At 55.5% G+C, this 25,997-nt stretch overlaps 1 protein-coding gene across 1 annotated transcript in view; it reads right to left on the bottom strand.

The window, feature by feature from the left end:
* Positions 1–25,651, bottom strand: part of MYRF (myelin regulatory factor) — a gene marked incomplete at both ends in the record, with an annotated part of 40,900 nt that extends 15,249 nt beyond the window's left edge. The window contains 7 exons of the mRNA XM_082282982.1: positions 662–785; positions 1,044–1,216; positions 1,593–1,911; positions 4,277–4,338; positions 6,869–7,195; positions 7,939–8,026; positions 25,606–25,651. Coding sequence (XP_082139108.1) covers positions 662–785; positions 1,044–1,216; positions 1,593–1,911; positions 4,277–4,338; positions 6,869–7,195; positions 7,939–8,026; positions 25,606–25,651 — 1,139 coding nt within the window. The remainder of the gene's footprint in view (positions 1–661; positions 786–1,043; positions 1,217–1,592; positions 1,912–4,276; positions 4,339–6,868; positions 7,196–7,938; positions 8,027–25,605) is intronic.
* Between the last annotated feature and the right edge of the window lie 346 nt (positions 25,652–25,997).

Raw genomic sequence — 25,997 nt, forward strand, 5'->3', positions numbered from 1 at the left:
CCAGGAATGCAGGGAGGATCCACAGTGGTTTCCTGCTGAGCACTCTCCCTTCCAGGTGTGCTCTCCACCCTCCGCTGCCTCAATTCCCAGCCCACCTTCCCACTTCTTTCTTCCCTGTCTTGGTCATCCCAGCCTTCCTCTCCGGCCTCTCCGCCACTTCCTAGATTTCCTCAACCCCTTCCCTCTCTTTCTTTCCCCCTCTGCCCCCCCAACCACCCCCACTCCTCCTCCTCCAGCTCCTTTCCATGCTGCTCAAGCTGTGCTGAAGTGGCTCTGGATGACCTCCAGTCACCCACGCTAGGAATTCCCAATCCTGAATTGAAAATCCAGGATCCCGGTAAGCCTAGGAAGGGGAAAAAAGTGCTGCTGGTCCCAACTTTCCTCAGGACAAGGCTGGATTTGCCAATAAAGCCCTCCATGGCGGAGCAAGGTCTGAGTGGCTGCGGAATTGCCACCAAAGCTGCTGAAATGCCTTCTGCTATTCCTTAATTATCCACAGAAAGTGTGGAGGAGTAATGTTCCCAGTGGGAAGGGGGCAGTGGGGAGCGTTATCTCCACCACAGAGCCCAGCCCAGGGAGATCCTTATCCCACATTGCGAGTGGGATGTTCCCAACCCCAGTGGCTTTTCCCACTTTTTCCAGAGGCAGAGGAATTACTCACAGCTCCTTGTAGTTGGCATCATACAGAGTTGCCCACTTGTTCTGCTGGTGTGGCTGCCACTTGATGGACTGGAAGTTGGGATCCAGGTAGGAGCCGTTCAGGCTGTCGTTATCCTGAATGAGGCCTGCGGGGAATGGTTAAAATGGATCAAAGTCCCAATTTTCATCGCTGGGCTGAGTATCCAGAGGGGTGGGAGCCCAAGGAAGCAACTGGCACTGTCTGAAGCTTCCCTCCTGACTGCCAGAACACCAGGTCCAGGCCAGGATGAACTCACACTGGGATGAATCCCTCAGGTTGGCAACCTCTGACAACCATCCTCCCTCCTGCCATGCCCCTGGCGCGGCGGGAGCAGGGTTGGAATTCCAGGGATTAACGGGGGTACCTGGTGAGAGCGCACCCGGCTGGTGCCAGGGGGGCGTCTGGACGCGGTCGGGATTGAGTGGCACGGATCCCATTCCCGGCTCCTGCTTGATCAGCCCGTTGAGCATCTGGGCATTGAGGGTGTTGGGCGGGGACTCGGAGTGTTTCCGCTTCTTGGCGGGATGCACCGGGAGGCTGCGGGAAGGCAACGGCTCAGCAGGGAACGGAGAGGCGGGAGGCGACAACGATCCCACAGCCCACGACCAGGACAAGCGGGATCTCACCCACACGGAAAACACAGCACTGCCACAGCGCCGTCCCACCTCATCCCACACTGCCGAGGCTGGGTCGCTCATGAGCTGAGCCACATCTTCAACTCCACAGAATGGTTTGGGTTGGAAGAGACCGTAAAGCTCATCCAGTTCCAGCCCCCTGCCATGGGCAGGGACACCTTCCACAGATTCCCTTTGTTTGCTCCCGCCGCCCAATCCCACACTTCGGGCACTCCGCACACCTCCAGCTCCCATTCCCTCACCTCCATTCCCTCAGCCCCACCACTCCCAGGCCTTACTCTGCTCCGTGCTGCTGGAGTAGCTGGTGCAGCATCTGGGATTGCTGGGCATGGTGGAGCTCGGTGGGTGCCATTCCCGGCCCGACGCCGTACGGAGGCATCAGGGGCTCAGCCTTCAGGAACATATCCCGCTGCAGGCCGGGAAAGTGGGAATTGTGCTGTGGCTGGAGAGGGTGAGGGGGTGGTGGGGGCGGCGGGGGGGGACCCTGGAGGTGAGGGGGTGGAGGAGGAGGCGGCGGAGGAGGAGGGTGCTCCAGGCGGGAAGGGGGAGTCATGTGACACATATTTTCGGGAGTCATGGTCCGGAGAAGGTGAGGATCTGGAAAGGGAGAAAGAGCCAAAGTTAGGAGTGTCCCAGGTCCAGCACTGGCCCAGTTATCTTGGATCCCCAGGCTGGACGAGGCTTGGAACAAGCTGGGCTAGGGGAAGTGTCCCTGCCCATGGCAGGGGGGTTGGAACAGGATGAGCCTTAAGGTCCTTTTCCACCCAAACCGTTCCAGGATTCTATCATTCCCTGGGACAATGAGAGAGAAGAGCCAGTGGAATGACCTGAACACCCCCAGCACTTCCAGGGAGGATTTCTGAGGGGGCACTTTAAACATTGTAACTGAAACCAGGAGGAGACTTTGATCCCTGAATTTAAATAAATGAAAAGGGACATTCAAATGCGATCCCACCTTTCTCCTCCTCCATTTGGAACAGGATACTAAAGCCATTCCATAATTAGGGTGGATTTGACTACATCAGCACCAACAGAAATGTTTGGGGTGTGGAGGGACATGCAAATCCATGTCCTTTCCTGCCCTGCTTCTCCTCACCTCAACATTCCAGATCCACCCCTTGCCAGGGGCAGGGACACCTTCCACTCTCCCAGGTTGTTTCTAGCCTTGTCCAGCCTGGCCTTGGACACTTGCAGGGATGGGGCAGCCACAGCTTCTCTGGGAAATCCATTGCAGGGCCTCACCGCTCTCACAGGGAAGGATTCCTTCCCAATACCCCATCTAACCCTGATCTCTGGCAGTGGGAAGCCATTCCCCCTTGTCCTAGCATTCCATGCCCTTGTCCAAAGTCCCTCTCCAGCCTCCATTTTCTTCCCCAGGACAAAGCCCATCTGTTTTTCCAGTCTTTCCCTGATGTTTGCATCAACCTGTGCCTTTAGGTGTCCCCACAGAACACCACAATCCCGGCAGGAATGAGGGACTGACTCCTGGCACGTGAGGGAACCATGGGGTGGGAAGGGACAGCGACTTTATTTTAAATGCAAGACAAAGCTTCTTCACCCCCTAATGTGGAAAACTGGATGGAAAATGCATCCAGGGACTGGCCAAGCCGGGCACAGCCTCTGGGAACATGGAGAGGGACAGCAGGGAAGGGTCTGTTGGATCTTTCCAGGCTGAGCTGGATGGACTTTGGCCTCAGAACACCCAGGCAGCGGTTGAGTAACGAGGCCAAAGCGCTTGAACAGGAGTGGGAAAACTCCTCCCGTTGGAAGGTTTGGAAAACTGGAATGTGCTTGTGCTGGATCCTCCTGCTGAAGGCTGCCGGGGTAGGGCTGCTGCCACCCATCCTGCTCCCTTCCAAGGTTTTCTGCTTCCCACTGGGACCTCTCAGTGCCTTTTCCACACACATAGAGCTGGATTCTTCCTTCCAGGCTCAATCCTGGGCCAGCCCTCCTTTGGGAGCTGCCTCAGGGACAGCCCGGCCAAGGACAGGCAAGTGATGTGCTTGCCCAAGGTGTTCCCAAATCCAGGGAAAATCATCTCCAGGAATGCAATCCCAGCTTTGTGGGTGCCTTCCGGGGCCTCTTCTCCTTCCCAACTGAGCTCCGAGCACTCCAGAGCTGTTCTCCCCATGGTGAGCAACCCGGCCTCTTTGTTATATTTAAGGAAGGGCCAGGAGGAATTCCAGGGATTTTTTTTAGCAAGATAAACAGAACTCTTGACCTCTTCCATAAAAAAAAAAAGAGCAGGCGCTGTTCCCGGCGGAGACTGGGCTGGAGCCTGGGGAAGAGGGTGCTGCTGCCGAGGGGGAAGGGAGACCAGGACAACCCTCCCTCCTTCCTTCCCAAGGAGTTTTCCATAGAAGAACAGTGAAGGTCACCAGAGGGACCAAACAACGCTCGGTGGCTTTCCTGGGGGAAGCCAGGAGTACCTGGCAGTGACCCTGGAGGGGGTCCCAGCTCCCTGTGCCATTTCAGCGTGGGCAGAAGATCCTGGGGACCAGCTGGAAGGGAGGGAAAGGCTGGGAAGGAACTTACTGGAGAATGGCGGGTTCATGGCTGCTTCCCGGAGCCGGGCTCCATGTCAGGGACGCGCTCCCGCTCCGTGTTCCCGAGGCAGAGGGCAGGACCAGGGGGATGGCAGGCTCCACATCCCAGCCCGCCACACTGCCGCGATCTCCCTGCGCCCACGGATTCCCAGCACGGATTCCGTGTCCGCGGATTCCCAGCTCGCCTTCTGTGCCGATCCCTCTCCCCTTTCCCAAAGCCGGGAGTGGAACAATGGGCGAAAGCCGAGGGATATTTACTAACTGATAATCTCCCCACGTAGTGCAGCCGCCTGTTTTCTCCCGGCTGATAAAGATTGCAGAGCCAACCACTTTCACGGAATAAAGAGGGGGTGGATGCTGGATTTGGGGTTTGGATTAGGATTTCTTCTCCCTTTCTCCCTTTCTGAAGCACTTACCGTTCACCTGCTGAGGGGAGTAGGCTTCTGATCCGGAATCCGGGGGAGAGTCCGGCAAAGTGCTGCGGAGCAATGGGAAAAGAGAAGGAAAAGTCATTTTAATCCAGCTTCCAGCACGACCAAGAAGTCCAGTTGGATCCAAGCACCCTCCAGGATCCAGCTAGGAATCCCAGGTGTGCCTGCAGCAGATCCTGGATACCCTGAGTGTGTCCAGCCAGGATTGCCATCACTGTCACTGTTCCACTGAAGCTCGGGAATAGGGATGTTTTGTCGAGCTGACAGTGAGAATTCCAGGGAAAAGAAGCCAAACAGAAACTTATCTGCTTCCCAGGGAAATGTCAGTGATCAAGTGGAATGCACGGAGCTCTCTCCCCATCCCAGGAAGCTGTTCCAGGCCAGGCTGGAAAAGGCTTGGAGCAGCCTGGGCTAGTGGAAGGTGTCCCTGCCCATGGCAGGTGCTGGGACTGGATGAGCTTTACAGTCCCTTCCCACCCAACCAATTCCATGTTCCTACGAAACGGGACGCTCTGGGGGACCTGGGAAGCCCAGGGGATGGATTTTGCCTGTACAAACCTGAGCACCATCACAGCTCCTGCTGTATCTCCCTGGATCTATTCCAATGTCACCAGGAGCAGGATTTGGCCCTGACTGTGAAACACAATCCAAAAAAAAACGTGGGAGCTCCCAGCTGCCTTTTCCAGCACATCCATGGCTCAGGGCGGCAGGACCAGGTCCTGTGTGGTGGTACAGCAGGGACAGGCAGAGAGACCATGGCACATTCCCATTTTCCATGGGAATTCTTCTCCATTCACCCATCCTACACTATCAGCTTTACGGATGTGAAATAATCCCGGACAAATCCCGGTGCTTCTTGGATGAAAGTCAGACGAAAAGCAAATAAACTGAGGAGGACACACTGCTCCAACTCTGCTCCTGACGACACCCACAGTTCCAGCTGGAAACCAGGATACAGAATCTTCCTGGACCAGAGGAGCCCAAGGCCCATTAACTGGACTCTCCATGGGAAGTTGCACACAGCAGTGGCTGGAGAGGGATGAGGTAGGGTGATCCCAAAAAACCCCTTGCCACACTTCCCTCATCCTCCACCTTCCCTTGGAGCACCTTTCCATCATTCCCTTCCTATGCCTGGCTGGAGCATCTCTTCCCAGCCTTATTTCCAGGCTCCTTGCCATGCAGGATCTGAGCTCTTACTGTGTTTCCTATGGATTTATCAGGATTTATGCACCGGCAAGCCACGTTTGGGCCAGTAACAACAGGGAACACCCCAGTTCAGGGAATCCTGGAGGCTGGAAAAGGCGGACACTGCAGAATTCCCACAGGGAGGTAGCATGGATGTGCCCAGTCCAAGGCAAGGGTTTGTTGGTATCCACTACGATGTCCCTGTGCACATGGTGGGATCCTTGGGCCAGGAATTGGGCTCCATTATCCTTGTGTGCCCCTTCCAGGACATTCCATGATCCTCCACTGGGAAAAGCCTAGCACAGGGGGAAGAGTCATTCTGGGATGCTGATGGAATGCTGCTATCAGAGCTGATCCAGTTCAGCTCCATCCAAACAAGGTCTCCACCTCTGACAGCAAAGCATGATCCTTACTCATGGCATCCTGCAGAATTCCAGGTGCACAGACATGACAAGGCATCACTTCAGGCTTTAGATTCCCTCTCTAAGCTCCAGGTATCCTTCTGGGATCACTGCAAGGGAAAACTCCCTGGTCGGGGAATAAAGTAAAGGCAGATTTGGGTTTTTATCTTCCTGGGAGGCCTTTCCAAGTTCATCCAAAGGGTGGAACTCATCGGCTGAGTGTTCCCAAATTTGGGAATCCCCACGTTGTGCTTGCTGGCAACACTAGAGGGCACAAAGCAGAGGGAGAAGAGCCAGTCCTGGAGCCATCCTGGCCCCACTGTCCTTACATCCATAATCCCATGGGAGAAGGCTGTCCAGGGCCACCACCAGCTAAAGATCCCGGCTGGAGCACAGCACAACACCTTGGGATGTGACTATTCCCCTCCTTGCAGCCCAGAGAGCAGGAGCCACATCCTTTCTCCTCTCGGGAATAACTCTCCAGCTGGATCCATCAGCAATCCTAAAACCTGCCCCTTCTCTTCCCCAGAGCTTGTTGAAAAGGACACATCCGGCTCAGATCCATCTTTTCCTTCTCTGCAGCAGAGCATCTACAGCATCAGGCCAGGAGAAGAACATCTCCATGTCCAGTGCAGTGAACTATCCTTTGGGATACTCATGGGAACATCCCGGAGACTGAATTCCATCCTGGAGACTGACTTTTGTCTTGTTCCAGTTTATTCTGTGTCTCTTCCTCCTTAAAAAATGCTCCAAAATGTTCTCCCACCCGGAGATGTCCAGCACAGGTATCCGGAACTATACGATGGTGTGGGAGATGTTCCCAAAAAACCTTTTGGGAGGCTTCAGGAGCTCCACTTGTCCAAAAGCAAGGACTTACCGCCGAGAAACGCTGCCACTGGTCACGGCTCCATGGGACCCTCCAGATGCCACCAGCCTGGAGGAGCCTCCATCCCAGCACCCACCCCCATCCCACCATCCCGTTCCCACTTACCCTGGTGCATAGGAGGCCTTGGGCTCGGATTTGATTGGAGGGACCACGTTGTTCAGGCAGTGGCCACCCAGGAAGCCCTTGGGCACCACCATCCCATTGTTGTTGTTGCAGTTGAGGTGAGCTCCGTAGGCGGCTCCGCAGGGATTGGCCAGGAGAGGACCATGCCGGATGGGGAGCTGGCTGCCGGCGGGAGGGAGGTGGAGGGGAGCGCTGGGAGAGGGATTGCTCACGCTGCTGACGGAGCTGGCGGGAGGCGCGGGGATGCCGGCGGAGCTCGAGGGCTGGGGGTGTGCGTAGCTGGAGGGAGCAGGGATCTCAGGGAAGCAGCTGAGGGAGAAACAGGACAACGTCAGGGAACAGGTCAGTGGGACTGATGGAAGAGTCCAAAATCCACCTGGGAAGCTTTAAAGTGCCCAGGACAGCAACCTCAAGGAATGTGAAGCCAGCAGGATCTGCTCACCATGCTTTACAGACCAGCTATGCCAAAGATCCCACTCCCACCCTGCTCCCAGATTCCCTTGGCGCTCTCCAGGTCTGCTCCCTCTTCCTTCCCAAAGTTGGGATACACAGGGAGATCCTTCCCTTCTCCACCCTTGTGTAGTCCTGGGGATTTAATCTGAGCTCCGGGGGCCTGTGTTCCCATTGTTCAGATTAAGGAAAAGTGTTTATGGTGCCCTCAGGGGGATAAAGAGAGGAAACAAAAGAGACTGGGAAAACTCAAAGGTAGGAAGCCAGGAAGAGCTGGAGATGGTAAAGGAGGAAAGAGCAATCCAGGAGGACTCTGGAGGGACAGAGGTGATTTCTAAGCAACTCCTCAAATTTCAGAGCTGGAAATTGCTCAACAGGTTTCCCAGAGAACCTCCATCTATCCCACCCCAGAAGTGTTCCAGGCCAGGTTGGATGAGGCTTGGAGCAACCTGGGATAGTGGACAGTGTCCTGCCCATGGCAGGGGTGGAACTGGATGAGCTTTAAGGCTCCTTCCCACCCAAACCATTCCAAGATTCTGGGATCTCTCCAAGGAAAAGCACAGGGAACACTGCTCCTGCTGTGGAGCAAGGGAAGCACTTACATCTCCGGAGAGTCTTCCTTGCTGATGTACTCTTCCAGGATGCTGGTGTCGATGTTGGATGGTTCCAGAGCTCCATTAATGTCGTGGCCTGAAGGGGAGAGCAGGTGGAAGCATGAGCCGGGAGAAGGACAGGAAAGGGCCTTGGAAACACCACGAGACCCTTGCAGAGTGAAGGAGCTGATCTGAGAATCATGGAGTCATGGAATGGGTTGGAAGGGACCTTAAAGATCACCTCATTCCAACCCCCTGCCCTGGGCAGGGATGACACTCACTGGATCAGCAGATCCTTGGGGACCGCCAGCTGTCCATACCCACTGCCTCCCAGTGCAAAGCCTCATCCCGGGAGACGGGGCGCGTGGGACAAGCCAGGGCAGGGACACAGACACATGGTGGGGACCAGATCCTTCGGGATCCCTTCCAACTCAGGACATTCTATGATTCCCTTTGCAGAACACACTGGAATTTCTCCACTGCAGCTCTGGATCAGCTCCTGACCTTCCTCCCTCTCCTTTGCTCCATGGGCAGGAGGTGGATTTCCCTGTCCTTTCTCCAGAGGGCTCCTCCTTCCCTCCCTGCCCTGTTCCAGGGAAGCTGGGCAGGGTTTTGTTGACAGAAAATCCTTCCTTTATCTGTCTCTCCCAAGTGGGAGTCCGGAGCCCACCAGGGCCAGAGCCAGCTCGCGGTGCCAAAGGCACTGCCAAGAAAGTGGAAGAGAAGATCCAACTCCCCCTGCCCCGATAAGGAAGTCGGTGAAAGACCATCCTGGAAGACCCCACATGAAAGCCCAGGAGAAGCCCCTGACCCCCCAGATCCCCCCGTTCCCGGGAAAGGTCACCCGTTGATCCGCAAAGGCCGGCCCGGGGGGCTCCAGCCCACCCCGGCCAATTGCAGCTCTCCCTCTGCAAATCCCTTTCATACCAAGACAGGCAAATCGGCAGAAATAAATCCAGCTAGGAATTCTGCCAAGCGGACAGGGTGTGTGTGGATACAGGGATCTCTGCCTTAGAAACCTTGGCTAGAGGCGGGCAAAATCCCGCATAACCGCTCGTTTTTGGGACATCTCTGAGGCAGAGCCCGGGGACTTGGGGGACAGGCTGAGGATGTTCTTCCATGTGAACACGGGATCCATCTGGAGCAGGGCCACACGATGCTGCTTCCAGGTGAGCACTGAGGTGAGGAGAGGTCGGAGCAGGCGGAGCCTCCGGGATCTCCAGCCGTGCCAGCACCTCCAATATGGAGTTGCAAACCCCAGTGTCCCTCCACTGTGACAGCCACATCCTCTCCTGAAATTCCTGGGATGTGGTAGCTCCACCCTGTTGTCCTCAGAGTTTTGGGAGCTCACTGGTGGCCATCCCTGTGTCCCTCACTCATCCCTAAGGATCTCTGCCGTAGCCTGCTCCCAACACTTCACCACAAGCACATCTCCCAGGGCACCTCTTCAGGCCCCCACCGTGATCCCATAACATCCCCGAAACCTCCTGCCAGGGATGAGCACTCCAGGAGCGTGGGAGTCCTCCCCCTGCTCCGTTGCCTCCCTCTTGGCCAAAAAAACCCTGGGCTATAAATCACAGGATGCCTTTGGCAAACACCCGCCCCAGAGGCCATCAGGAAACTTGTCTTCATCCCAAGTTTCGGTGTTGGGATCCACGATCAAAGCAGCAAAAAGGGTGCTTGGCCAATTTTTGTGACTCAGCCTGTCCAAGGAAAGTCCAACCCCAGCAGGTTTCCCTCAGACCTCCAAACTCCAGGAACTCCTCCGTGGTGGAAGAGGAGCCCAGGAACCATCCAGAAAGGATGAGAAGCCCTCTGTAGACAGCGGGATGCTGCGCTGCCCTATTTTCTGAGGGTGCTGAGGCCCTGGCACAGGGTGCCCAGAGACGCTGTGGCTGCCCCATCCCTGAAAGTGCTCCAGGCCAGGTTGGACAGGGCTTGGAGCAAGCTGGGCTAGTGGAAGGTGTCCCTGCCCATGGCAAGAGGGTGGAACTGGATGAGGTTTAAGGTCCTTCCAACCCAAACCATTCCAGGATTCCTTTGCTTCCTTGAAGTCACCTTGAGGAGGGCGAGATAAGCGCGGTGACGCGAGAGGTGCGTCGGGGCCGGAGGGGAGATGTGGCTGCCCACCAGAAATAAAGGACCTTCCTCTGCTCCAGGACAGTGGGATCTGCACAAATCCAGGGATATCAGGGCAGGGACAAAGAATGTCCCACCGCCTGGAGCTTCCATGCAGCCGGGCTCTTACCAAAGCCAGCTTAGGTGATTAATTAAAAGCTAATACTGCTCCATAGTCACGAGATCCCAACGGCACCGGCATTCCCTCCCCCTCCCAAGCAGGGATTAGTGGGAAGCCACCAAAGAGGGAAGCTCAACACCCACATGGCTCCGCACGGGACAGGCTCCTGCATCTCTTCCTGGCCAAGGAGAGATGAAGGAGCCCAGGGAAGCTCTGAGCTCATCCATCCCAAATCTGCCAGGTCCCTGTGTCCCGTCCTCCTCCTGTCCCTGGCGTTGTCACCCTGCTCTCCCACCATGTCACCGCTCCACTTTCCAACCCTTCCCTGGGAAAAGAGCTGTGGTGATCCCAAAAAAACCCCAACCTCTGCCTGAAGAACGAGAAGTTAAACCCTCAGCACCCTCCTCGTGAGCAGAGCCGGGCGGGCTGAGGCCCCCGGACATGTGAGAATGTCAGGAATCCCAATGTTTGGACTGGTTTTCTCTGCCTTCCCCAAACCTCCAAACACGTCCCAGTGGAGGTGCTTCCCGCCCTGCCGCCTCCTCCCTGCTCCCACTGGCTCGTCCCTCCTGCTGGCACCTTCCCAGCTCCTTGTCCCGGTTTTGGGTGCTCCCAGAGGTGGGCACAGGGCCATAGGGCTTGGAAAGAGTTAACAGAGCCTGGCCTCCGTGAATTGTCATATTTACAGGTCTGAGGGATTTAACCCGGAATTCTCCTGGAGTGATAGGCTGAGAAGTTTATGGAATTTCTATTTATAACAGTCCCCCCTCCCTCTTCAATTCCTACTCTGTTGCCTGTCTTCAAATCACCCCTAATCCTGGCCTGGGTCACCTGGGGGTGGGAGGAAGGGAGAGAGCTGGAGAACTTCATCCCGGGATGCGCTAACACGAACCAGATGTGGGAAGCTGGAGATGACGACGAGGTCAGCGCTCCGCAGGGGCTGGGGAACATCAGCCAAGGGTGGGGGGACACCGGGGGGGGAGGAGGAGTAGGAGGAGGAGAAGAGGCTGTGCCAAGCCCAGAGCTTCCCAGTGCCATTGGAGCCACGTACCGGAGAATTTTCAGGGAAAACTGAGGCATGGAACGGCCTGGGAGGTGATAAAATATCCAAACTGGTGTAGGGTGGAATAGGATCAGGAGACCCCAGGAGCTGCTGGTTCCATGTGGTCCCTTCTCCTAGTGGTCCTCCAGTGGGATACATGGATGAGCAGGATGCACAGCACGAAGCTCCACCAGGAATCACCTGGGATACCGCAGCAGTGCCGGTGCCCGGCGAGGCGGAGAGCTGCGGCACATCCCTGGGCTCATCCCTGTGTCCGTGCAGCAGGGCTTGGTTGTGCAATCCCCAAGCCAGGCTGCAGCATCGGCACATTCCCGGGGCCCCGCGCCGCTCCTCACCCCCTTCTCCCTCCTGCCGTGTTTATCCTTCGGCCCGGGGGGATTGGCTGCCGGCCTCGCCGCGAGCACCAGGAATCCGGGCCGTGGCAAACAAACCAAACACCGCCTAAGCCCGGGGAGCCGCGGGGCCAGCGCTCGGCTTCGGAGCTTCTTCCCATCCTGGACGGCTCTGCCACGCAGGGAGAAGCCTCTCCAGCTGGGAATAGCGTCCCTCCCATGCCTGCCTCCACAGAAAACCCAGAGACTTGGACTGCACAGCTGGACACAGCTGCTTCCATAAGGAACAGCGGGATGATGTCCCTACTGCCCCACGTGCCCAACCCTGGGCTGCTTCCATCCCCTCCAGTGACCCTGGAGGAGCCCCTGGCTCCCCCTGAATCCCGGCCCAGCATTCCTGATTAATTAATGCTCTTTATTACCTGACTGGGATGATAACCAGCCCCCAAATGGGGCTCCTGTAACCTGAGTGGGACAGGGAGCCAGAGCTCCCACAGCTCCCCAAAGACCACCCGGGAGTGAAGTCCTGGCTGTCCAAGGCATTTCCAGGGGATCCCAGGCCTTTTCCCTGAACCACAGCCCCTCCTCATCCCATTACTGTCATCCTTTGCCCCACCACCCCCAGAATGTCATCCTTGAGCAGTTTCCTTTGGATTAGGACACCTTTCCTCCCTACACATCCCAACCCGGCCTGTGTCCCTTCCCATCACCAAAGGTGGGACTGCCCCAGGCAATGCTGAGGTTCAGCCACCCCCTGTGTCCCATCCCGGGGACAGTCCCTTGCCAGCCCATCCCCAAGGACAGCCCTGTCCCTCCAAAGCAATGGGGCAACTCCTGCATCCCCTGTTTGTGTTGGAGCAGAAAACCCAAGGTCCACATTCCACCGAATTCCATGCCAAAAACACAGCCAAGGATGAGCTCTGGGATCCGTGGGATAAGATCCCAAGGAAAACACCAAACTGAGGGCTAAGGATTTGGGGATTCGTGAGAATTTGGGTGCCATGGAATTAAAATGAATTGACGAACAGAGCAATGGATATGGGCTTGGAACAGACACATCCCACCAAACCTTCTCCATGGAGGGGCCAGGATTGTTCCCAGCCCACATGCACCTGACCCCCTCCTTCCTGGGAGTTCTTGGTGAGCTCCCAGCCAACATCCCTGCTCCCACATCCAACCCCTCTGCGTTCCTAGAGAAACTATCCCACGGCAGGCAGGGCAGGATGCAGGGAAAGCAGGGATCAGGGATAGGGATCCAGGCCAGTGGGATTTAGCCAAACCCCCAGACTCAGGGAATAAAGAGCATTACAGGGTGTCCAGGGAGACTGTGGAGCATCAACCCGGATAACAGTGAGCCAGCTCCAGAGGTAAAACACTTGGAATAATGAACTGGCCTGGTGGGAAGTACAACCAAACCTATGGCACGGGGTTGGAACTGGATGATCTTTAAGGTGCTTTCCAAGCCAAACCATTCCAGGATTCCCTGAACACCCAGTGTCCAGAGGCAGCAGCATCCCCCTGTTCTCTGGAAAGCTCCCTCTGCTCCTACATGATCCCACAACTCCTTAGCTTACATCCACAGATTAACACATTTGGCAAAAGCACCTTTGGATGAGGTGGACAAGGCCCTGGGAAACACCCCAAGCTCAAGGGATAAGGAGATAACACCCTCTCTCCATTCCCACTCCCAAGAGGACAGAGTGTAGGTGGGAGACATCCCAAGGCACAGGAAGCGTGAGAAGCCAGAGGAAATTTTCCTGCTGTGCCATGGCATGCCATGGGCACATTCCTTGGGAAGCTCTGCAGGAAAAGGAGGCAGAAAGGATGCTCCTCCCTCCCAAACTTCCCTAAGCCCTCCTTCTGAGCACCTTCTCTCCTCCAACCCTCCTGGCCTTTCCCCATCTCCCATCTCCCCTCACCAGAGCCGTTCTCCCTCCTGCATCCCTTTCTCCTGGCAGCTCCCCACCCTTGTCCTGGCCTTTCCCCCGCCCTTGCCAGCTGTGAACCTTGGCATGGATGGAGCCATTGTCCTGGGAGAACGGGGGCCGAGGAGGAGGAGGGGAAGGTGTGAGAGGGGACACAGAGGCGCGTTTGTCCCTGTCCCCGCGGCCGTCAATGCCGCGCTTGTCCATTCATGCTCTCCGAGGGCAGGAACAGCGGCTCCATTTGGGAGGCTCCAAGGTGCCTGCCCAGGGGGGCACATTGCCCTGTTTGTTTGGAGACAACGCCTTTATCTCCCTTCCCGGGATGAGGGTGTTGGAGCAGGGACAACAGGACCGGAGGAGGCCACTTCATCTGGCGGCTCACGCTGCACAAGGCCGGGGCCTTGGGGAGGGACATTTTCCATAGGATAACACGATGTGGATGAGCTCCTGGACGCTGCCATGGTGGTGAAGGTCCATGTCCATATCCCACACCATTCCCTCAGAGTGAATTACCCCCAGAACGGATAAAAAATTAATAATGTTAATTAGCAGCTACATACCAGCACCAAGCAGAGACTTGATCCAGCTGCCCAGAACTTTCCCATGCTCAGCAGTGACCGGGAGGGGGAACACTCAGGGAAGCACAAGGAGCTGACAAAGCAGATGGCAGAGTTGTGTTCCTGCTGCTCTGCTACTTCCAAGGAAAGAACTCAGGGATGCATCCCTGGACACTGACCTCGCTGCAGGGCAACCCTGTGGAAAAGCTCTTAGGGAATTTGGAGATCCAGGATGAGCCACAGTCAGCCCAATTCTAAGACATCCACACCACACACATGGGGAACTCAGGATAACTCAGGATTTAGGGCGGTGCTGCCTCTCCTGGAGGCTCCCCCCCAGCACAAAACAATCCTTAGGGAGGGAGATCAAGAATGGAACAGCACCAGGATCCAGGAGCAGAGGCAGCCAAGCATCGCCGGGAACACCGCGTCCAGATCGGACACATCATTCCCTCCCTTCCAACTGGGAGGCACCAAGGTCTGTCCAGGCTGGACAACCTCCAGAGGAGACTGGGAGGAAAAAGCGGAGCCTTTTATCTAGATGGGACTTTTTCCAGGGCTTGGGAAGGGCCATCCCAAGTTTTGTGCAACCACCACGGATCTTTCACGAGGAGGAGCACTGGATCACCAGGGTTTTCCTGCTGCTCACAGAGCTGGGACGTTTGCTCCGGAATTGTCTCCCAAGAAAATCACAAAGCCATGTGGCACAAAGCTCCTAAGGAGGATCCCACTTTTCGCAGGATCTAACACGACCAAGAGAAGTGGGACAGGTCCAGGGCTGTCATTTCTGCTTCCATGATCCCATTCCAGGGGGTGGAATTGGATTATCGAAACCCCAAAATTCCCTAGGGATTACTTCCATGCTGGCTCTTCCCACATCCACTTTTCACAGCGAACTGAGGTTTCTCTTTTTTGAAAAAAAACCTTGTTTGACTTTTCTGACCAACTCTGAGCCGTCTTGGAACATATTTCCTGCTCCAGGGATTTAGCAAACACTTCCCAGACAATACAGCCGAGATACCAAACACGCTGCTTGGATCCCGTCCATCCCGCGTGCTCCCTGGGTGTTCCCGGGATCAGTTCAAAGTGCTGGGCTGGCTGGAGAGGCCCAAATCCAGAGGGAAGGTGCCTGGCACAGTGCTCGAGGATGTGGCACGGGGAGGAGAGGATAAGGAGGTCGCTTGGGAAGGCGGGAATGAGTTGTCTCCAAATTAAATATCAGGCACAAGGATTTTCCTAGCAGAGACCCTCAGGAAGGGACCTGAGCCAAAAACATTCCAGGGAGACCTTCTTGCTCTCCACAACTCCCTGACAGGAACCAGGTGGGGGTCAGGCTCTGCTCCCAAGAAACACAGAATAGGACAAAAGGAAATGGCCTCAAATTGCAGCAGGGGGGGTTTAGGCTGGATATTAGGGAAAATTATTTCATGGAAAGGGCTGTAAAGCACTGGAACAGGTTCCAGTGGTGGAGTCCCCATCCCTGGAGGGATTTAAAATCCGTGTGGATGTGGCACTTGGGGATAGTGGTAGTCTTGGTAGTGCCGGGGGAATGGTTGGGCTCGATCACCGAAGGCTTTTCCAACCTCAATGATTCCATGATCTCTGCCCATGTGGGGTGAAAGAAACTCCCAAGATTCCTGGCCTCTTGTTTCTGTTCAATCGCCTGTTCAAGGGATTATATGGATACAAGAAAGGAAGAGGTGGCAAAGCCCTTTTCTCCTGGCAAAACCGGGATGGTGACCTCAATCTCATGGATAAACTCTCTGTGGCAGTGGGAAAAAACCTTGGGAGTTCATCCCTGCTGCAACACAACCGGCAATGGGGGAAAAACACCTTAACGACATGAGAATGGGGAATGGTTGGACTCCATCATCCTGCAGGGTTTTCCAACTTAAGTCCAACTTTTTACAGGTTGGAAATCCTGTAAAAATCCCTCTCGGTGATCGCTCCTGGCCTGTTGCATCCACAGACGCCCCTTGGATGTCCAGAGCCACACTCCATATGCTTAAAAACCAGGCAGTAGGAAAGGTCCCTACCTTGACATTCCACAGCCCATCCCGTTGGACTGGGTTGAGTTTGTCCAGGTCCTCTTCCCGAGAACACCGGCACAACTTCCAGCACCCAAGCTCCTCATCCCGGGCTGGGAAAGCTGTTCCCAGCCTGCAGGTCCTCACAGGGCTGTTTCCCTGCATCCTTTTGGCTCCTCAACACCGTGAGGTCGAGTTGTGGAACATCATTTACCACCCGGCATGGGTTGGCTTGGAAGGGACCTTAAGGATCATCCAGTCCCACCTTCTCCATCGGCAGGGACACCTCCCACTAGTCCAGGCTGCTCCAAGCCCCGTCCAATCCGAGCTTGGCCTTCATTACACATCCAGCTCTCCATTCCAACACCCCTTCCCAAAAACTGCATTAGAACAAGACAGACAGAGGGGACATGCACAGGTAGGATTCCCCCCTGCCCAGACCTCCTTGGATTTTGGGATGGATGGGATCTCATCCGGGAAAACCCCATTTCTGTTCAGGACAGGAGCATTGACCGCATTATCAGCAAGCAGCCAACTGCAAAATGGTTTGATGGCCCTTACAAGGCTCCGTTTTCCACGTTTTCCTTTACTCAAGCAGGTGTTTTATTCCCAGTGAAGTCAAAGCACCCTTTTTAGTGCTTCCATGAATCAATGACCATAAACCCTGGCTTGTCATAACACAGGAGATAAGCCAAGATCCAGCAGGCTGATAAGATGCTTGCTTCCCTGTTTATCTGGATTTCGAGCAATCGGCACTTGGGATTAAAAGTCATAAATGATGTGGATGTCCCAATCCCTGGAAGTGTCCAAGGCCAGGTTGGATGGGGCTTGGAGCAACCTGGGATAGTGGAAGGTGCCCCTGCCCATGGAACAACACAGGATTTAAGGTCCCTTCCAACCCAAACCATTCCAGAATTCTGTAAATCAATGGAAGAAACCTCCATTTCTCTGGAAATCCCACCTGAGTCTTCCACAAATCCTGTTCCATGCCCATCCCACACCCTCTGCACTGTCTCCTCCCCACCAAACTGCTTGGGTAGGAAAACCAGAACAACTTGCCACTCCATAGCAAAGCTGGGGTGATACTAAAGACTCTATGGAAAAAAAACAGGGAAAATCCAATCAACCCCAGCCTGGGGTTAATGCCTGGTTTTCACACCCCGGCTGGATCTGAGCACACTGAGGCTGTTTAGAACTCCAGCCTTGGCTTTTCCAACCAGTTCTCCTCCCCACCACCCCAAAACCCAGGGAAATCCACAAGTGTTCGCTCTCATTCCACAACAATTCCGCCTGCTCCGTTAGCAGCCAGGCCTGGCCACTCTTCCCACATTTCCCTCTCCCTGTTTGGAGTAACTGCCCCAAAGCAGCCAAAGTTCAGTGAGATAAGTGGTGGACGCTGAGTGTCACGTTACATTTTCCCTCGGGAAGGAGGCCTTTCCTTCAAACATGCCTTGAACACGCTCCAGGTGCCGCTGGAAGCCGGCAGGAGTGCGGGATCCTGGGCTGCCACATCATCCACCACCACCGGATCAGGGAGAAGATGCCACAGATGGGGGTGGAACTGGATGATCTTTAATGTCCCTTCCAACCTAAAGCATTCCATGATTCCACGTCCTTCTGTGCAGGAAGAATGGGGAGAAGGAAGGTGTGCTGGATAAGCAGGGGCATGCCAAGCATGCCAGTTCGGGTGGAATAAAAGGATATATCCATGAAAATTTAAGTGGGAGCCATCGGATAGCCAAGAGTGATGTCCAGTCATGGAATCCTGGAGTAGTTTGGGTTGGGAGGGATCTTAAAGCTCATCCAAGTTCCATTCCCTGCCATGGGCAGGGACACCTTCCACTAGCCCAGCTTGCTCCAAGCCCTGTCCAACCTGGCCTTGGACACTTCCAGGGATCAATCCACCCTGCACTTCTGAGCTCCCATTTTCCCTCCACAGCAGCAGGACACCTCCCCTGCTCTCTGCCACTGTCTCATCCCTGTCTGTCCATCCCTAGTCCTGGTATCCCACTGGAATGCCCCATGCTGAGGGCTGTCTCTCCTGAATGATGCTGGAGCACGGGATGGGCACCTGGAAAGCGCCGGCTCGGCCCCAAAAGCCACGAGGCTGTTCCTGTCTGTCTCCAGCCACAGCTGCTCCCTTGTCCTCTGGCACGGCACACGCTGGTTAATCATTCCTCAGGCACATTCAGTGTCCCGGGATTCTTATCAGAGAGTGCAAAGTCCAATCAGCGACACCACTGGGAAGAGGCAGGAGGGTTCCCCAGCAAGGGCGGCCAAGCTGTGCCGGAACAACGCCATCCCCAGGCTGGGATACAGGGGACGGATGCCAAGGCATGGGCTGGGAAGCGCTGAGGGTTCACTTGCACCTTCCTAGCACAGCTCCCAGCTCCACATCATGGAGTTCTGGAATGGCTTGGGGTGGAAGCAACTGTAAGGATCATCCACCCCCTCCCATGGGCAGGGACACCTTTCACTACCCCAGGCTGTTCCAAGCCCCATCCAACCTGGCCTTGGACACTTCCAGGGACAAAGAGCTTCTCTGGGCAAGCTGTTCCACCACCCTCACCACCAGATCACTCCAGCCGTTCCCACCAGGAGGAATCCATGAGGCCCCTAACCAGGAGAGGGAAAGCAGAGCAGGATCCCATCTCTCTTCTTTGAAATAACCATGCCCAGGAGCCATTTGATTCCCTCTTTCTGGCAGCTGGGATGACTCTGTCCTGGAAGGGCCCTCGCTGACAAGGGTGAGGGAGCAGAGGGAAACCTGCCCATCCAGCATCCCAAGGCTACTCCTTGACCAAGACTCCTTTCCCATATCCCTGCATGCAGGAGCCCTTCCACGCCCCATCCCACACACAGGCCCAGCCAGATCTCTGTGTCACCGTTTCCATCCTGGGCACACCTCCAGCATGACTCCCTCGAACCCGCCCTGACTGCCACCTCTTCCTGAAGCTTCTCCCTGTCTGCGTCCAGGCATTGCTCCCAGGGCACCAAACTATGGAAGGGGCATTATCCAGGACGTTATCCAGGCAAAGTTCCTCCTCACAGAGCCTCCTGCTGACATCACCTTTCCAAATTCCAACCCGCCCTTTATCGGACTTTAGGGATCCACCCTCCCATGAACAGCTCTCGGGCCTTACTTCACCTGGATGTCTCCTGCTCTTTTCCCAGGATAAAGGAGTTGTGGGATCCAGGATAAAGGAGTTTTGGGGAAATTGGAGGGAGAAGCGCCAGCACAACCATCACAAGACCATGCCAGAAGCAGCAGCGTTTGGCACCAGCCTTTCCCTGAGGAGCGGGCGAGGATGAATCCTTTGGTTGAAGACTCCAGGAATCTCCTTCTGGGATGGACATGGCAGCTTGCCCCCAGTGTCCAGGAATGCCACCTGGGTGTGGTGATGAGCTCAAGGGAATGTTTTTGTCTCTTCCTTGCTCTGCTCAGGCCCTGGGATGGAGCTGGACTCAGCAGCATCCTCATGTCACCTGACCAAGCCAGGCAGGCAGGGAAGCTTCCAACAGAGGGAAGAGAGAGGAGAACCAGGGAACAATCCCACTGGGAAGAGAGATGGAGAGGCAGAGGGGAAAGCAAGGCAAGCCACGGAAGGGCTGGGGGGTCCATGCCGTTACCTGCTCGGATCCAGCGCATCCTGAGCATGGTGAGAGCCAATGTCAAGCTCCCGCTGTATCCCTGCTCACTCCCTGTGTCATTATTCCCTGAGCTCAGCTCCTCCAGCTCCCGGGGCTGCCGCTGCCTGCTGGTTTTTCTATTCCCTCCGGGAAGAGTGGGAGGGCCGGGGAGGCGGCCGGGCGGCCGCTGCTCCGCGCTGGGATTTGGGACCGCAAGGGGATTACCCGCAGGGATGGTCATGTGTTTGTGCTGTACCAGCTTCCCCAGGCCCACTCCGGCACGGGCTGACTCCCGGCTCCCAAAGAACTCTGGGCAAAGCCTCTTACCTTCCCACGGCACCAGCCAGGCCCCGCAGCGACTGTCACCTGTGCCGCCACCGCGTCCCCGAGCCGCTCCTCCCGCGGCCGGGAGCCCCCCGGCAGGCATCACGCTGGGCTTTTCCAAGGTGTTCTCCCCCTGCCACGGCAGCTCCGTGTGGGAAAGGCTCTCTCCAGCATCAGGGCTTGGAGATGGATTTGGGGGCAGGCAGAGGGTGAAGACTGAGCAGGAAGCCCCAAAACAGCCATTTTTTGAAGGCATTCCAAGAAAAGTGATGTCCTGATCCATGTAGTTGCATTTCTATGTCAAGCCCAGGAACCTAAAACATGGGACACCAGGATAGACCCTCCCCCCCAGGCTCTGCTGTCCTCCTGCCCTTTCTGCTCCCAGTTTCCGGCCTCAAGACATCCCAAAGCAAGAATCCAGTCCCTGGATTCTCGTGGATACACTGGTTTACACCAGCAGGAGTCTGACCAGCAAATTCCTTCTGCAGTCATTCCCACCACCACCAAATCCCCCTTATGGCACAGCACGGCGGACAAGGGGCAATCCCAGCTGTCCTGGCGTCACCTCACGGCCTCAGCTCCAGCATTTTATATTCCTTCATCCAAGGAAAACAGGGAAATGCTCCAGACCTCTTCCTGCAGAGTGACACTTCCTCCTCACAGGCACCAAGTGCTCCATAATCAAAATCACCAGGAGTGTTACCAGCACCAGGAACATGGGAACAGGTTGTCCAGAGAAGTTGTGGATGACAGAGGGCGGGTTTAGGCAGGATACTGGGAAGAAATCCTTCCCTGGGAGGGTGGTGAGGCCCTGGAATGGATTCCCAGAGCAGCTGTAGCTGCCCCATCCCTGGAAGTGCCCAAGGCCAGGTTGGACAGGGCTTGGAGCAAGTTGGGCTAGTGGAAGGTGTCCCTGCCCATGTGAGACTGGATGATCCTTGAGGTCCCTTCCCCCCCAGACCATTCCAGGATTCCATGAGCATACATCTCCAAACATTCCCATAGGCAAAACCATCCACCCCCGCTCGCCCTGAGCTCAGAGATTCCTGTGCACACACAGCCCCGCAACCCCTGCATGGACACACGCCTGCTCCACAGACAACATTCCCAGTGCTCCAGCCACTTGTGCTCCATGAAAACCTGTGGAGCTGCTGGATAGCCCTCATGGAAATCTTCCCCTTCTGCTGACCCAACTCTTGTCTTTCCCAGCTCCACCTTGACCCCAAACCCACCAAACTTCCAGTGCTCGCTCTCCTTTCTCTGTTCCTTCCCCGAATTCCCGCTCCCCAGCCCCCGCCGGCCCCGCTCCGCACATCTTTCCCGCTGTACATTCTTCCCCGAGCCCTTATCTCATAAATTAGCCGGGAGAGGGATCCCAAATAGCTGAGCCGTGGCGTAAGCGTTTCCCTGAGGCAGGGGCGGGCGGGAGCAAGGGAAAGGTTGGGAGCAGGATGCCAGCCAAGGGTCAGATGCTGTCAACTCCCTCCTTTCCCTTCGAATCCAAACACAAACGCTCCAAGAACACTCCCAAACCCATGGAAAGCTCCTTCCACTCTGCTGCCAGAACCCCCCGGCATCCCACACTCGCTGCTCCAGGACTTGTGCCCGAGCTCTCCTCGGCAGGATGGTCCTGGGCGCTTCCAAACACAGGATCAACTGTGCTAACACAAACCACGGAGTTTGGGAAGATTCCTGAGTGGGAAGGGATGATCCATGACGATCATCCAAGTCCAACTCCTGGCCCTGCACAGGACAATCCCAAAACTTCCACCACGTGCCTGAGAGCACCAGGGCAGCGAGGATCTTCCAAATGTGGGAGAAGCCCAGTTTGAGGACACTCAATATGGAAATCCAGGATTGCATTCCCAGCACCTTCATCCCAGGAGAGCGTGAAGTTATTCCCAATCCATCTTCTCCCTCAGAGGCTTTTCCCCAGCCCATCCCAAACACCAGAGCAAAGCCTGGGATCTTTCCCATCATTTTTCTGCTTCTCCATCCTCACATGCCTCAGGTCTCACCCTCAAAGAGCAGCCAGCCATATTCCAGAGAAATAAGGATATCTGGGAAAACAAGGATCCCTAGGGAAACAAGGATAGCCACAGAAGTAAAGAGATCGAGGAAAACAAGGATATCTAGAGAAACAAGGATACCCAGGGAAACAAAGACATCCATGGAAAGAAATATATCCAGGGAAACAAGGATACCCAGGGAAACAAAGAATACCCAGGGAAACAAGGATATTCAGGAACACAAGGAAATCCTGCCCAAGGAAAACTTAGGGAAATCAGGCCCATCTCTCACAGCCAGGAAAACCGGAGGCACCAATCGGACCTGAGATTTTGGGAGCGCTCGCTTCCCAAAACAAGCCTGGCTCTGCGGATGGGACCAGCCACCAATTCCAGCCGAATTCCAGGATTTGGAACGACCACAGGCACGGATTCTTCCACAGCTCCACCAGCACAGCCCCCACTCCCAAGAGTCTCCATGAGAAGCCTGGTTAATCCTTGTCTGACACTAGGAAATACCGAGGGCTCAGGGATTCCTCTTAAATTTTCCGGGATTGCTTACAGCAGGCTCAGATCCTGGGATAACCAGAGTCAAGCAAAGGAATGAGAATTCCCAAATTATTCCAGGGTTCTCAGCCTGCAGGAAGAAATCTCTTCAGGGATGGGATGATCTGTGAGAAGAAGAAAGTATTTCACTCCAAGAGAAAAAGAGGTTGGAAAATTATTTCCTCAGGATGGGAATCCACAGATAAATTTTAAAGGAGTGATGGGATAATTAATTTATTCCTGTAAATTATTAAATTCCAACAGATCTATTGTTCACCACATCCAGAAACCATTAATTCCTCAGGAGGGCCAGATTCCAGAGTAAATCCAACTCTGTGCCGTGACTTAAGGCCCTGACCTTCACTCCCAAAAAACCAGAGGATCAGTTTGGCCTCAGAATTCCTCGGAGCACCACAATTAAACCGGGCACAAGAGGGGAAAAACTGAGCAGCAATTCCTGGTGGTAAAACTTTCTCCTCTTCCCTTCTCCCTCCCCAGCTCCGTGTTGGGACAGATGCTCTGGAATAACAGTGGGAAAGGGATCGAGCTGCCCAAACAAAGTTGTGCTCCACGGAATATTCGGCTCAGAGAGGTTTTAAGAAGGATTTTATAGCTGAGGGTAAGAAATATCCTTCAGGCACAGTTTCCTTGATCCTGGATTTTTACAGGGACGGGATGGTTTTGATTCAGGAGAAAGAGAGAAAAAGAGGGAAAAATAAGGAGGGAAAAGGGGGAGAAAGGAGGAAAAATGAGAAAGAGAGAAAGAGAGAAAGAGGGAAAGAGAGAAAGAGGGAAAAAGAGAAAGAGAGAAAGAGAGAAAGAGAGAAAGAGAGAAAGAGAGAAAGAGAGAAAGAGAGAAAGAGAGAAAGAGAGAAAGAGAGAAAGAGAGAAAGAGAGAAAGAGAGAAAGAGAGAAAGAGAGAAAGAGAGGAGGAAAAAAGAGAGGAGGAAAAAAGAGAGGAGGAAAAAAGAGAGGAGGAAAAAAGAGAGGAGGAAAAAAGAGAGGAGGAAAAAAGAGAGGAGGAAAAAAGAGAGGAGGAAAAAAGAGAGGAGGAAAAAAGAGAGGAGGAAAAAAGAGAGGAGGAAAAAAGAGAGGAGGAAAAAAGAGAGGAGGAAAAAAGAGAGGAGGAAAAAAGAGAGGAGGAAAAAAGAGAGGAGGAAAAAAGAGAGGAGGAAAAAAGAGAGGAGGAAAAAAGAGAGGAGGAATCCTGGGATGGTTGAGGTTGTCAGGGACCTCTTGAAGTCATCTTGCTCAAGCAGGATCAGCCCCAGCGCTCAGAAAGAACAGGAAAATAGGAAAAGAAAGAAATCTCCCCACTATAATAAAGATGCTCTGGGAGAGAGGGAGAAATTCCATGTCTCCAACTGAAGAGATGGAGAGCTGGTCCATAATAAATAAAGTTGGGATGCTGAGCCAGGGCTGTGCAGGACTCCTGGGAGGTGCTCAGCACCCCCAGGATGGGAAGCGGGAGAGGAGGATTTAGGAGCTTGGCCCAAGCGAAATCCTAAAACCAAAGGAAACCCCGGAAGGCTGCAGGGAACACAGGCTGGGAGCGGCCGATAAGAGCCCTCATGGTGAGGCTTCCTATCCTCACTAATCCTGGGGCTCCTGGGAATCCGGGATCATGGCTGGAAATAACAGGGGGTGCTTTTTCCTTTTCAGAAGAGGAGATGCTTTGCTGAGGGATCACATGGATGCCAGGAGAGAGGGAAGCGAGGAGGAAGCAGCTTGAGCTCCCACTCGCTCCCAAGAGCATCTTCTGTTCTCACTTCCCAGGACAAACCCTTCTACCAGCCGAAGAATCCATAGGGACACCACTGTCCCACCCCAACTGCCCCTGGGGGCTCACTGCACAATCCCACTGCTCCAAAGGGGATCCCAGCTCCAGAGCTGACCCATGGACCGGGATCCACCCCAGGACCTGTTGGGGCAACGGAGCCTCGCCAGGATGGGCACGTTATTCCCTCAAGCAGCACATCTGTGTGCCAGGGGCTCATCCCAAAGGACACAGCCCGTGGCAACTAAACCTCGGCCTGGCAAGCGATCCACTGGAAAACAAGGGAGGGAAACAAAGCAATGAGGGGGGAAGAGGAGGAACCAACCACTCCACAAGGAAGAGCGGAGCGTGCCAAGAAAGCCAGAGCAGGGAAGAGAACATGGAGCAGAGGCAGGAACAACAATGGGATCAGGCTCCCAACACATCCCAGTTCAGCCACGAGCAACCGCATTTCATCCAACAGAGGCCAAATTCTCTTCCCAACCACTCTTCCACCCTCGTGGGAAGGAGAGCGATCCACAGCCATGTAGTGTCCAAAGGGGTCAAGGATCTGGAAAACTTCTGGGATCCATAGGCCAGAGCCACTGCCATGAGCCTGCTCCTGCTCCAAGGATGGTGAGGGACATTCCAAGGTCCTTGTTGGGGTTGTGGTGGGAATCTAACGCATGGCACAACACAATTCCCAGCTTGGCACCCATGGTGTGCACTGGAGGATGCACAACTGCCCCTGGATTGTGCCCCAGGGACAGGGATCTGTGCCATTCCAGAGCTGGACAAGGCTAGGATGGTATGGAGCCAGGCTGGGAGCGCTGGGATTGCTCAGCCTGGAGAAGGGAAAGCTCCAGGGAGACCTCAGAGCTGCTTCCAGTGCCAAAAGGGGCTCCAGGAGAGCTGGAGAGAGACTTTGGCAAAGGGCCTGGAGTGACAGGACAAGAGGGAATGGCTTCCCACTGCCAGAGGACACGGTTAGACGGGATGTTGGAAAGGAATTCCTCCCTGTGAGGGTGCCGAGGCCCCGGAACGGATTTCCCAGAGAAGCTGCGGCTGCCCCATCCCTGGCAGTGTCCAAGGCCAGGTCGGACGGGGCTTGGAGCAACCTGGGCTAGCGGAAGGTGTCCCTGCCCACGGCGGGGGGTGGCACTGGATGATCCTTAAGCTCCCTTCCCACCCGCCCCATTCCACCTTTGGGGGATCCCGGGAGCGGGCTGGGAGCCCGGGATCGCGGTGCCCCCCCGGCATCCCCCCGTTACCTTCAAAGAAGCGCTGCAGAGCCTCCGTCTCGTCCACCACCTCCATGGCTGGGCCATGCACGGGCCGGCCCCGGCTCAGTCCGTGCGGCTGCAGGGGGGCATCGCCCCGGCCCGGGGGGCCCCGCCGCGACCCCCGAGCCCCGTCCTAGTCCCGTCCTAGCCCCGTGCGAGCCCCGCGGCCCCGCTCTCAGCGCCGGGCTCCCGGTGCCGGCGCCCAGCGCGGCCGCCCGATGCCCATCGGCGTCCGCCGAGCGCTGCCCCGGACTCGGGCTGCTGCGGCCGCTCCTCCCTCTTTCCCTGTTTCCCTCCCTCTTTCCCTGTTTCCCTCCCTCTTTCCCTGTTTCCCTCCCTCTTTGCCTGCCCTTCCCCGCCCGCTGCTCCTCCTCCGGCCG

Source organism: Coloeus monedula (genome assembly GCF_965178545.1).
Source record: "Coloeus monedula genome assembly, chromosome: 6".
NCBI lineage: Eukaryota > Metazoa > Chordata > Aves > Passeriformes > Corvidae > Coloeus > Coloeus monedula.